Source organism: Perca fluviatilis, chromosome 20 (genome assembly GCF_010015445.1).
Source record: "Perca fluviatilis chromosome 20, GENO_Pfluv_1.0, whole genome shotgun sequence".
Lineage (NCBI taxonomy): Eukaryota > Metazoa > Chordata > Actinopteri > Perciformes > Percidae > Perca > Perca fluviatilis.
In genome coordinates this window covers 22,772,222-22,784,916 of record NC_053131.1, presented here as the reverse complement: position 1 = coordinate 22,784,916, position 12,695 = coordinate 22,772,222, and the positions used below count along the sequence as shown (strand labels likewise).

The window sequence follows — 12,695 nt, the reverse complement described above, 5'->3', positions numbered from 1 at the left end:
TCAAAAGGCACACAGAAGACCAGCGTGATTACAGTCCTATGCAATGAGTGTATACATTTTCTCTGTGGTATATATTGTGATTTTATATTTATATTTCAAGCACAGTAACAAAATTTTTTACTGCATAATGTAGAGATATGTTGAGTATGTGACAAATATATAACCTTGAAACCTTGACTGATGGTGGAAAATGCAGAAACATAACATATGGATGTAACAAGTGCAATTACATTTCAAAAAATGTTTTAACTGAAATAAAAATGTCTGTCTTGGACAAAAAAGGAATAGGACACAATAACTTCCATTCATTTAAAAAAAATACTGGCAGTGGTTGAATAGGTTCATTGATTGATAAGTTGAATGACAGAAATTAAAAGATTACTATTATTTAATTCAAATCAAAGTTTTGCTTGCTTTTTGTTGTTTCATGTTTGTGTGTTAAGTAGGCAATTTCAAGGAATCCCTTTGAGCTGTGTTAAGATATGAAGGGTATTTTTCTGTATTTAGACCCAAATAACACACAATGGAATAATAATTTGATGATTGAAAAATTTATGATAAAAAATATTTTTTGTTGCAGCCCATTTTGTAAAAGAATAATCCCATTGTTTTAACTGACCCTATACAAGGGACACTGCTAACTAGTTGGAATAGTTTGTATGAAATCACAGCCTAACCCAGAGTTATCAAAATATCCTTCACCTATGAAAACCATGATCAGCTAGGGTGTAAATTTCCTTTGTGGAGAGGATGTTTGATGCATTACAATAGGTAGCCCTTCTTGCCTTCCCCTGTTGATGCACGGGCCAGAGACATGTTTGATACAGACAGTGTATAAACAAAGTTAGGCACAAAAGTAGTAAATAATGTAATGAATGGGATACCTGTGAATATTTGGGGAAAATGCAATTGTTTCAGTTTTTCATTTTCATGAACCTTTCTGTTTGTTTTGTTTTCCTCAAGACCGCAGAGGGTGGGGGGTGGGAGAGGGTTTTTGTTCTTGTTCAATTTGTGTTTCTCCGTTCTGTGCACCATCTGATTACCTGGCACATATTGGAAGTGGAATTAGTAGTGGAATTTGTTCTGTATGTCTGAATGATAAATGGTGCTAATAACAATAAAACATTGATCTAAAAAAAAAGGAATGTAAATGATACAAAGCCAGACATCATCACAAAGCGTCTGTAAGACAAATGACATACTAAAATAAATAAGGAGATGAAGAAAAAGTAAAATAAATAAATAGCATTTTAAAATGATATACTAAATAGTACGTAATTGGTTCTAAAGATGAATGAATGATTAACGTAGGTACAATTTATGTATTATTAACCAGAGTCTGCATTCAAATAACAATTAAAAAAAAAACACGATGATGGGCTCTTCCGGATGTCTTTACCTTGGTGTGCTCTGGCGATGACGTCATAGTCTCGTCCTGTGTTTCTTCCTCCCAATCACACTGAAATGCAGCTGCGCCATTCCTCCTTTGTCCAGAGAAGAGAGCAAAGCGACCTGCAACAGAAAGATACCGGGGCCTTTGCAACGTTACCGTTTCTTGCGCCGCAGTCGGAAACAACGTTAGCTACTTAATTGCAGTTTAGTTTAAGGCGAAGCTGACGAACCTAGCAAGGCTTCGTTCGTTATTCTGGCCGTGCTAGTACGGTTATGAGCAATTCTGAGTCCGCCATAGAGTCAAGCCCGCAGAAGAAAATCAAAATGGAAGACACTAAATACCTGCCGGAGCTCCTGGCTGAAAAAGACAGCTTGGACTCGTCTTTCACGCACGCCATGAAACTTATTTCTGCAGGTAACGTTAATGTGATTGCTAGCTTATCGAGGCTAACCATAGATAATATGAGGCTAACACAGACTAGCTAACGGTATGGCGCGAGGCCTAGTTTCTTACAGCGGCCGGTACAGGCCTGAACAATGGTGTAGCACGTGGTTGTTAGCGATGTGTGCCAAACCCTCTTGGTTGAAAATGTATGATTTACAAGGCGGCCAACTTAAGCGACAGGATGTATAACGTTACATATGTTTGTGTGAAATAAACTGTCTTGTTTAATCGCACGTTGAGGTTATTTTAACATGGTATATAGTTAACTGAATAGCTTCAATTGACATCGACTTATTTTTGCAAGGCGCTTTGTTTATTATGGTTCATATGGTGCACAAATGCTATTAAAATAATTCCTACAGCACAAAATATTATGGTGGGTAATGAAGAAAAATCTTGTTTTTCCTTTTTAATAGAACTAAAATGAGCTTAAATTTGACAGGTTTGCAGGTTGCTACAAGATCACCTGAGACCTAACTAATTTTTGGCAAATGCATTTCTAGGTGTTTATCGCTAGTCGGTCATTGCATCTGTGAATGGCGCATTCTTAAACATTTTTTTTTTCTTTCATTCTCGCCTGCAGAAATCGAGAGGATTCAAAAAGGTGACACCAAGAAAGAGCCAGAGAAGGAAACGTATCTGGACCTGTTTGCTACCAAGAACCTTAAACTGAAAGAGCGGGTACTTATTCCTACCAAGCAGTACCCTAGGGTAAGTGTTCCTTTTTTTTCCCCTGATTTAGTGTCTGCAGGGGGGTTGGTCACCCTTGCAGATCAGTCAACTGAGATTGCTGTGTTTAGGGAATGGGACTTGAATTAAATGACATATTTCTGTGTTTTTTTTTCTATGGATGCTGGGCCTTAAAACGTTCACAAAATTTGCACAAGCCTGTTGTCAGATCAGACTAATCCTATCTGATTGAAGCACCCTCTTACTCCATCTTTGCGGTCCCATTATTAGTCATGTGATGCAGCCAGTGCCCTACTAAGCTTGTTTCTGCGTGACCAATTTTGCAGTAGTCTAAAGCGCAGCTTGTGAAAGGGGGCTATGGCTACTACTGTAGAGGCAAAGGGCATTATTCTGCTGGATTTGACGGTCATAACCTGATTTTATGTTGGAGCAGAATGTACAACCTGCCATCATTAACCTGCAATCTGCTTCTCTTCGGTTATGGTAACAAAACCTAATACAATGCTGCAATTGCACCCTACAGGTCAACTTTGTTGGTAAGCTTTTGGGACCTCAAGGCAGCACAATCAAGAGGCTCCAGGAAGAGACGGGTGCAAAGATTTCAGTCCTGGGTAAAGGTTCCATGAGAGACAAGAATAAGGTATGTATAGAAAGGTTTTCTTCGCTGCACTGTTTAAGGGATATTACCTGGTGTTTCTGATGGTTTTGTATGTTATAATTTGCATATCATATGTTCTTCAGGAGGAAGAGCTGAGGAAAGGCGGTGAGGCCAAATATGCACACCTTGCCATGGAGCTGCATGTGTTCATTGAGGTGATGGCACCCATACCAGAAGCCTATATGCGTATGGCGCATGCCATGGAGGAGGTCAAGAAGTTTCTTATCCCAGTATGTACCCAAGACAACCTCTTGCATCCCAATTACAGAAAAATGTTGTGTACTTCAAACCTTTGCATTCCAGATATGCAAGTGATGTCGTCCCTGGCTACTCCTGGGGAATGTCATGTATAATTGACTGTTTTTGACTCGTCCGTAGGAACCTGGTGAGCATGACCCGTACATGGATCCTCATTTCCTGAATGGGTCCCAGGATGGTTCAGGCAGGGGACGAGGTGGGCACTTAGGAAGGGGCAGAGGTGGACCACCAGGTGCTGGAGGACCACGGTAGGTGCCGGATTCATAATTACAGTAACTTCTACCACAGCACATTGTAGCATCATCTGGCAACACATTGTATTGGCCTGTAAAATATGTGCGAGCACACATTCACCATCTCACTGGAACCATGTAGAAAAAATGCTCATGCAACACAGACACCCTGCTTTTTTTATGCAGTGCTATTACTCTGTAGTCACCTGTTGGCTGGTTTCTAGTATAAGTTCTATGGTTGATCACATTTTTCCTGGCTAACTTTCCACAGGGGGCGAGGGATGCCACGTGGGGCCCCCCGAGGAGCAATGCGTGGTGGCGGTCCACGGGGAGGATTAGGCCGGGGCAATGGTCCTAGAGGTGCACCATCTGGTAGGGGGGGGCCACCTTCTGCTCCCAATAGAGGAGGCTCGGCTTCCCGCTCTAGACCCCCTGCAGCAGGGGGTCAAAGGATGCTCCCCTCTGCAGCCATGTCTCACCAGCAACACCAGGGTCCTCCCTCAGCATCACAGCCCAAATCTGATGGCTATGAGGACTATGTAAGTTGCTTATGTCCTGGTTTCTTCTTTTCACATGAATTGGTTCTTAGTAAATGGTAAGTTCCTTTTGTCGCAATGGTTGTAACTCACTTGACATTGTCTATTTATTTTAATTTGTTTCTAGTCTCAATATGAAGAATCCTATGCAGAGCCTGCCTATGAGGGATATGAAAATTACTATAATCAGCAATCGGCACCTGCGTAAGTCAAATGTTTCTGCCCATTGAATCTGACTGTGAATTGGAGTAATACTGTATTAATACGTTTATACTGCCCACAGGGATACTGAATATTATGATTACGGACACGGCGAGGCCCAGGAAACGGCATATGAGCCTTATGGTAAGATTATGACATTGGCTTCCATTTCCATGTAACGCACACACACTCACTGAAGACACTTTTGGAAGGCTGAGTGAACCTCCTATCTATCTCGCTCTGATGTTTTGTTTCTCTTGTCTTTGTAGCTCAAGATGATTGGGAAAACTCATGGTCCAACTCCGGGGCCGGAGGCAAGGCCCCCGCGGCCAGGCAGTCAAAGGGATCGTATAGAGAGCATCCATATCGATACTGAACGGCTACTGGTAGAGAGTTGCTATGGCAACTGTCTCCGATTGTAACTCACTTTTTTCAAAAGTAATTTCCCTCTCGTTTGTTCCCTTTTTTTTATGGTTTATTTTTGTTTTTTAAACTCGGTAGACGTTTTGTTTGTATCATAGTGCCAGAGGAGAAACATTAAGACAAGGTTTTTCGTTGTTTACCTGTTTCCAATTAATGTTTGTTTCAGTTGCGTAGTTGGCAGGTCCCAGTGACTTAAACCTAACAAAGGAACAAGATTAACATTTTAGTGATATATGATGGTTATTTCAGTTAATTGTTCGTGAACTAAATGTGATGTGGCAATAAATTCTTCTCATGTAGGCTGCATTTTAAAAGTCCTTCATGACTGGACAACAATTATTCATAAGACCTCAATGTAACTTCACTATAACTAGAATAGATTTAGTTACAAACTCAAACACAGCCACGAGCCGTTTTGATTAAAAAAAAAGTCAAATATTTGTTTATACTACAAAACAAATCTAGTCTTGTGTGAAGTTATAGAATCTCCTAAAATACTATTGAACTCAATTTGACAAAGTGCTTCTATTTTTGCCACACTTACAATTGGTATATTATGATCTCTGTCCGACTATTACTTGCAAAATCAACGCTGATGATCGACTAATTCTTGTAAAGCTTGAAGGATTAACAATCCTTACAGTGTGTGAGGAAGGTTGCAGCCAACTCAATATTTTGTACATAACCTTAGGACAACTGTGTATGCTTTAAGCCGTGCCGTCTCAAAAATGCATAATGCTTGTGTACCTTTGGCTAAATAGGATACTAAATATATCCCAAAATGTTTTTCTGCAGTGCGTGTTTCAATAAAGTTTCTAGTTTCTTTTTAATCAATCTAAACATGGTATTTTGCCTTTGTTGTACCAAAGGAACGCCTTCAGTTTGTGAAAGTGGTCCTCAGTGGTTTCTCAACAACGCTGAATAAGCTGTATGTATACACGTCAGCCTGACAAAAAACAAATACTGTTTTGACAATGAACTTATCCTCTTCGTCTGTTTTCAAAACTTATCTAAATGACACTTGTAATTTCACCTTCGGAAAAAAAAATAAAGCTCATCATTCCTTGAGGTAATGTACTGCCAAATACATGTTTGATTTGAGAATGATATAGTGCTTGAACATGTATTGTCATTAACCTTAGTTAGTGTTATCTATTCAAGCTCTCGAGAGCAATGTATCTTCGGCCACTTGAAATAACGGAATTTCAACAGTATTTCAAATCAAGCTTGCAGGGATCTTACTTGACTTTGATGCAAAGTCATGCTGGCTGGTTTTTATAAAAGAAAAAAATCGCAGAAGAGAGGATTCTAAAAGCCTAAAGATCGCCACAAGAAGGTAAAACTAACCCCAACACTCATTTGTTAGATTTTTTTTTTTTTTTCTGTGTAAAACATCAAGTAATGCAAGTCATCCAAAACATATCCAAAACATTGAAGTACAAAATTATGCTATCTGTAGTTATTTCCGAGCAAAATAAGCCGTACAAAACAATCAGAAATGTTTGTGATGCAACTCTTGCTCAAATAAAGCCAATAATGGTCCATTCATTTCACTCAATACTTAACAATTTCCATCTTAATTTCTTTATCCTAATTTCTGTAGAATTTTAATGAAAATTAGTTTTTGCACTCAAAGCGTTAAAACAGCCCATTGGTGGACAAAAACCTTTCAGCTTGAGTTGCATGATACTATACTCTTAGCATAAAGTTAGTTTTGCATGTGTGTTATCCATTGTGTGCATGTAGGCACTGGTGTGTCCAAGATCTCATTTCTCTTTCTCTTCTTAGGTTGTCAGAAAACTCTAGGTGCAGTTGACACATTGAACTCCAGTTTACCAGGCTTTTTAAGGTTGGTTCAAAAGATACTGCAAATAAGTGTTAGCCTTGAATTTTTCTGTCAAGATTATTAAAATGTATCTTTCTTTAACAGGTCTACTGAAAGTCCCTGGAAAGAGTAGTGGCCTCTGTGACTGACTGCTTCTGTCAATTACTAATCCCTGTAGGGATTTGTCTGGATTAAAGAAGAGGGAGCTTTTATTATCACTACTGAGAGAATGCTCTGCTCTACTGAAATATTGCTTTAGCAATGAGAACTTTTTTACTTTTTAAGAGGATGTGCTGTGATCTTTTAGTCATATGGAGTTTTTTTATTGTCCAGATTAACTATTTTTTACTCAAGACATTTTAACTGCCTTTTTATTGTTGGGGTGGAGGGGGAAACAAGTACTGAAAATAAAGTTTGTTTTTATGTAAATTGTGTTTTTCTGTTTTTCCAAGAGATTGGGATGGTTGTCTCTATATGTAGGGCTATGCTAAGGTTCCATTGAGGAAAGGATCAATTAAAAATACAGGTATCATGCATCTTGCTGTACAGGCTTATATATGCATATCCTATTTCAATCAACTGTTCTCTAGTATGGACTTAATTGTCACTTTTCACATGCAGCTAGTAAGATTTACTAAAGACAAACTCCGGTAGACCCGTTTTTGGCTATATCCCATTAGAAGGCCCATGACAAGCAGGCTACAGTTACGCTACATCTAACTAACTGATCCACACAGATCTATGCAATAATAGAGATAAAATGAGTTTGGTACAACAGGCCTTGTTTTGCACTACATATACTATACTTTGTCAGGGGGTTGCACGTGCATACACACCAGGTTTTGAACCAGTTCTGATTTTTTGCCGACATGCCTGAGTCTGGTTGATTTAGAGAGCGGGTCTATTGCTGTGATGTTAAAGTGGGCCTGGGGCCTTTGGTGGGGCATCATTACAATTCTGATCTGTATATTTGTATTGGCAATATAGTATTTCCAGACTTAAATGTGGCCCAAAACCATTCAGGATATATTAGGTTCCACATGCATTTCCACAGTTTATATATTTTATAGTCATATTTAATGTGAGCTAATTATGAGAGTCAGTCAATAAACATTTAAAAAATAATGAATGAGAAACTATAGAATCAGTGCACAGGTTGCACCAAACCAACTTTCTGATACATTACATGCAGAATTGTATAAAACAGCAGTTGCAACAATCCCAAATGAATAAGGTGTAACGTTGAGTATGTTATCTTGTATCATCCAAAACCGCTTTCCCTTTTTTGTTGCGGCCATTGGCGGCTGTCTAAATATCGGCGGAATGTCCCTTTAAATGACTCTCCTCCCACAGGTCGTTAACATATCCGCGCCCCCGTCCACCCAGCGGCTAGTTGCACATCAACAATGACTGTCTTCGCTGATTTCATTGGAAAACACGTCAATATTTCAATAAATATTCTGAAAATGTATTGCGTTTAACTTGTTATCTATGCAACAGAGCAGCGTCTAACACAGACAACAGAGACTGCCACTGGTAAGCTTACATTTTGTAGTCTAGCCTGTTTGGTAGGTTGGTTGGACGCTAGCTAGCTAGCCAGATATACTGTTAGCCTAGGCCTCAATCTTTGTATTTAATCAAGCATGGTCCTGGCGGACAGATCGGTGTCCATCGCTTGTACAGGTCCACGTTGTTTTCTCCCTCTGCCTCATGTCTCGAACTGAAACGGCTCTCAGGAGATAGCTAGTTGACCAGGGAAGAGAGCAAATTATGTTGCTACTTAGCTAGTCGTAGTGCAGCTTCCGCAAAACTTGCACCATAATTAAAAGATCCTATGCAGCTAGTGCAAACTTGTTCAACGATAACGGCAGCGGTTTGTGATGCATATTTATGAGGGAGCATTTTTGAAGATCGATTTGGCTTTGCACGTGCTTTGAGTGACCATAAAACCTTAAGCTGGCCAACATGTATTTATGTTGTTTGTTATGACTCTGTGCACCACTCCTTTAATTTCATCTCTGTGACTAATCTAATCACTCACAAACCCATAACTTAATTACTAACTGTTTAATGCGGTGCCAGTGAATTATATCCTATGAGATACATATCCCATACTGATTTAAATCATTTACACCCATTAGTCAATAAATATTAATACATATTTGTTGGATGTTCTTGATCAGCCTTCTCAGTCAGTGTGTCTGACCGGTTCCCTTGTTACAAACAGGTACAAATCAAGGAGAGAAATCATAAAACTAGACACATAGCTGGGAGAAGTGAGCCGTGGGTGTGTCTGTGATGGCTGGTGGAAGGAGAGGGGCGAACCGTACCACATACTGCAGACCTCCACTAAGCAGTGAACCAGGCTCCGTCAGCAATGGCAACCACTCGGCCAGCTCCCCGGTCACAGGGGTGCGATCTCGTACAAGGTAAGCTCTGATCTACTGCTGCCTAACACACTGCGAAAGACAAGGAATGAACTTTGCAGCCTGAGAGTCCAGTCCAAGCTTCAGTTGTGCACTATGTGTCTTACTCCAGCTGTCCCACATTATAATCCTAATAACAAGGCTTTGTTTTGTCTGCAGGAATGGTTCGGGAACATGCATGTCCAGCCCCCCGCTGGCTGCACAGACGGTGGTCCCTCTGAAGCACTGTAAGATCCCCGAGTTATCTGTGGATCGTAACGTGCTGTTCGAGCTCCATCTGTTCTTCTGCCACCTCATCGCCCTCTTTGTCCATTACGTCAACATCTACAAGACTGTGTGGTGGTACCCCCCATCACACCCTCCCTCCCACACTTCACTGGTGAGTACTTGGTGGTCAGCTATTGAATGATCATCATGTTTATTATGGTTATCAGGCATTCCTTTCAGCAGTTGTTTTGTCTGACATTGATTACTGTATCTCTATTGTTTTGGAATTTGCATATCTTGCTGGTAGCCCGAACTGGTACTTTTAAGGCTGTGCTTATTTATGTTGACAAAATAATGTAAGTGGGAGCAATAATCCTGAATCAATGTTATTATTTGCAGAACTTTCACCTTATTGATTATAACATGCTGGTGTTCACAATCATCATACTGGCAAGGAGGTTAATTGCAGCAATTGTAAAAGAGGTAAGAATTCTAGTTATGGCTTCTACCTTTTTAGAATTAAGCTTTTGTCCCTTACCTGTTTTTATACTTTCAAATATCAAACGGCATAAGTTAGGGCTGGGCGATATGGAGAAAATCAGATATCCCGATATCCTTGTCCTAAAACCTCAATGTTGATATTGTGGCGATATAGGATTGACAATTGGTGCTTTGACAAAATATCTTCACAATGAGATTTTAGATGAATAATCTTCATTGTAGATAATGACTAAGTGGGTAAACGTAAAAATAATAGAAGAGCTAGAACAGTCTGGTAACACAGAAAATGACATCACTTTACTGTAATGCAGCCTTTAAAACCAGGAAAAGACAACACTAAGCAATTTACGATATCCAAAATCTAAGACGATAACTAGTCTCATATGACGATATCAATATAATATCGATATATTGCCCAGCCCTAGCATAAGACATGTTACACTGTATTTGATGCAAGGGTCCAAAGTAAAGAATGTCAGCTACTACAGATACTAAACTTCCTGCGCTGTGTTTCTCTGTCACATATATTATTGTGTTTCTGTGTTGAATAAATGTGTAATGGCAAAATTGTATTAATGCATATGCCTGTTCTGTCTCCCTCCTCTCTCCTCCAGGCATCACAGAGCGGGAAACTATCCTTCCCTCATTCGATATTTCTAGTGATGGCTCGGTTTGCCGTGCTGACGCTGACAGGCTGGAGCCTGTGCCGCTCCCTCATTTACCTCTTCAGAACCTACTCTGTCCTCAGCCTGCTCTTCCTCTGCTACCCGTTAGTATCCACAGGGACAACAAAGAGGGCTGTATTCACAGCATCTACACGCACTGCAGTGTCGATGCAGGGCTTTAGGTATTGTAACAGTTAATCGTAGTTGTTTTTCCGCAGATTCGGGATGTATATTCCATTCTTCCGGCTGAGCTGTGACTTCCGGCGGGCCGGTCCACTTTCCCCCATTGCCAGCATCGGCTCCAAGGAGGTGGGCAGTGTGGGCCGGGGCAGGGACTACTTGACTGTGCTGAAAGAGACGTGGAAGCAGCACACCAGCCAGCTGTACGGCGTCCAGGCCATGCCGACGCACGCCTGCTGCCTCTCCCCGGATCTCATCCGCAAGGAAGTGGAGTACCTGAAGATGGACTTCAACTGGAGGATGAAGGAGGTGCTCGTCAGCTCGATGCTCAGTGCCTACTATGTGGCCTTTGTACCCGTCTGGTTTGTCAAGGTAAGAAACGGTCTCAATTGTAGCTTTTCAACATGTAATAGGATTTTAATAACATTTTTCTCATTTTTCCACCTGTCTATTTTCCCTCAGAGTACACAGTATGTGGACAAGCGTTGGTCTTGTGAGCTGTTCATCCTGGTGTCGGTCAGTACATCAGTGATCCTCATGAGGCACTTGTTGCCACCTCGATACTGTGACCTGCTCCACAAAGCTGCAGCTCACCTGGGCTGCTGGCAGAAAGTAGACCCCTCGCTCTGCTCCAATGTTCTTCAGCACATGTATGTGGTGCTCGTGGTTTATCACAGGGCTTCAGATCCATTTGGACTCATTTGATTCAAATCCTAATTTCACTCTGCTGTCTCTCCTTGCACAGATGGACGGAAGAGTACATGTGGCCACAGGGAGTCCTGGTTAAACATAATAAGAACGTTTACAAGGCCATGGGTCACTACAATGTTGCAATTCCATCAGATGTGTCCCATTATCGCTTCTATGTGAGTATTCCGAAATGAACAGGTCCTGTATAACAACACTAGATGCCAGAGATTTCGTTTTGTAAAATATTTGCGGTATTTTAAAAAGGCAGCAACTTGCGCATGCTTTATCTAATGACTGCATCCTGTCTATTCCCCTCCCCTTAGTTCTTTTTCAACAAGCCTTTACGAATATTGAACATACTCATCATCCTGGAAGGTGCCATGATATTCTACCAGCTCTACTCGTTGATATGTTCAGAAAAGTGGCATCAGACGATATCACTGGCTCTGATTCTCTTCAGCAACTACTACGCCTTTTTCAAGCTTCTCAGAGACAGAATAGTCCTAGGAAAGGCATATTCGTACTCAAACAGCCCTTCAGACCAGAAAGTCAGTTAGACTTGAGTTATTATTGGTCGCATTCACTTTGGAACAACACAAACATGCCAGAGCTCTGTATTTTTTCTACAAACTGCATTTTGTGTCACATTTTTTGTTCTGATCTGCCATAATAAAATAAATATTTTTGTATTACTTTGAAGGTTTGCTTTAGTTTTATTTGGTTCTAAAATGTGTTTCCATTCTGACCACAAAAGGACTGTTTAAAAAAAATAATGATAGTGAAAATTGTAACTCTTTCTCAGCAAATAGGTGTACATTTCACTTGACAAGGTGCACTAATTGATTCTTTATTGTTGAGAACTTGATAGTGTTTGATGTTGCACAATTGCTGAATTACAATATGTTGAGATTTTCTCATCTATTTAGTACTGATATGGATCAAAGAAAAGCTGTAAGGATTTGAATCTTTTCTTGCACTATAACTACCTTAACTCAAATTAAATTAAGGCCAAAAATAGTTTAAGTTGGATTGGTGATTTTCAAACACCAAAATTCGAATTTGAACATCCACTAATGTTGCAGCTGGCTATGCATTAATGCGTCACTAATCATAATCAGTGATTTATATGATTCTAAAATGGGCCACTCTGCATAAGTAGTACTTTGATGCTAATACTCTTAAGATTTTGAATACAGGACTTTTTTACTTTTAACATTATTTTTTTACCCTGTTGTATTGCTACTTTCATAGGCTAAGTAAAATATAAGAGTACTTCTTAGTTCTTCCACCGCTGGCTATTTAAAAAAAATGTCAAGATGTCAGAGAAAGTCGATTGTTAATAAAAGATGGAACATTGGCGTCACC

The 12,695-nt window shown here is 40.1% G+C and overlaps 2 protein-coding genes across 3 annotated transcripts; both read left to right on the top strand.

Annotated features, from left to right (window-relative positions):
• The first annotated feature begins 1,444 nt into the window (after positions 1–1,444).
• On the top strand, positions 1,445–6,912 carry LOC120549283 (KH domain-containing, RNA-binding, signal transduction-associated protein 1-like). Of its 2 annotated transcripts, XR_005637366.1 has the most exons (11): positions 1,445–1,807; positions 2,421–2,548; positions 3,051–3,167; positions 3,269–3,415; positions 3,564–3,691; positions 3,948–4,215; positions 4,340–4,416; positions 4,496–4,557; positions 4,683–4,851; positions 6,625–6,685; positions 6,767–6,912. XR_005637366.1 is itself a non-coding variant. In XM_039786089.1 (9 exons), the coding sequence occupies exons 1-9, from the start codon at positions 1,666–1,668 to the stop codon at positions 4,787–4,789; spliced, it is 1,176 nt and encodes a 391-aa protein (XP_039642023.1). In that variant the 5' UTR covers positions 1,445–1,665; the 3' UTR covers positions 4,790–5,904. The 2 variants fall into 2 exon arrangements, 1 of the variants encoding a protein (XP_039642023.1); XM_039786089.1 differs by lacking the exons at positions 6,625–6,685; positions 6,767–6,912 and having other exon boundaries at positions 4,683–5,904.
• Positions 6,913–7,972: 1,060 nt separating this feature from the next.
• On the top strand, positions 7,973–12,029 carry tmem39b (transmembrane protein 39B). Its single transcript, XM_039786088.1, has 9 exons — positions 7,973–8,197; positions 8,889–9,090; positions 9,247–9,466; positions 9,694–9,777; positions 10,410–10,564; positions 10,679–11,012; positions 11,103–11,290; positions 11,386–11,506; positions 11,654–12,029. Exons 2-9 carry the CDS (start codon positions 8,960–8,962, stop codon positions 11,885–11,887), a joined length of 1,467 nt encoding a protein of 488 aa, XP_039642022.1. The 5' UTR covers positions 7,973–8,197; positions 8,889–8,959; the 3' UTR covers positions 11,888–12,029.
• The last annotated feature ends 666 nt before the right edge of the window (positions 12,030–12,695 follow it).

What these genes read in the sequence shown, in the direction of transcription:
- LOC120549283 (XM_039786089.1), top strand. Translation starts at nt 1,666, where the DNA reads ATGAGCAATTCTGAGTCCGCCATAGAGTCAAGCCCGCAGAAGAAAATC. An exon ending in CATGAAACTTATTTCTGCAG is followed by an intron (nt 1,808 to 2,420) that starts GTAACGTTAATG and finishes TCTCGCCTGCAG; the next exon opens with AAATCGAGAGGATTCAAAAA. An exon ending in AACGGCATATGAGCCTTATG is followed by an intron (nt 4,558 to 4,682) that starts GTAAGATTATGA and finishes TTGTCTTTGTAG; the next exon opens with CTCAAGATGATTGGGAAAAC.
- tmem39b (XM_039786088.1), top strand. Translation starts at nt 8,960, where the DNA reads ATGGCTGGTGGAAGGAGAGGGGCGAACCGTACCACATACTGCAGACCT. An exon ending in GGGGTGCGATCTCGTACAAG is followed by an intron (nt 9,091 to 9,246) that starts GTAAGCTCTGAT and finishes TTTTGTCTGCAG; the next exon opens with GAATGGTTCGGGAACATGCA. An exon ending in TCCAATGTTCTTCAGCACAT is followed by an intron (nt 11,291 to 11,385) that starts GTATGTGGTGCT and finishes CTCCTTGCACAG; the next exon opens with ATGGACGGAAGAGTACATGT.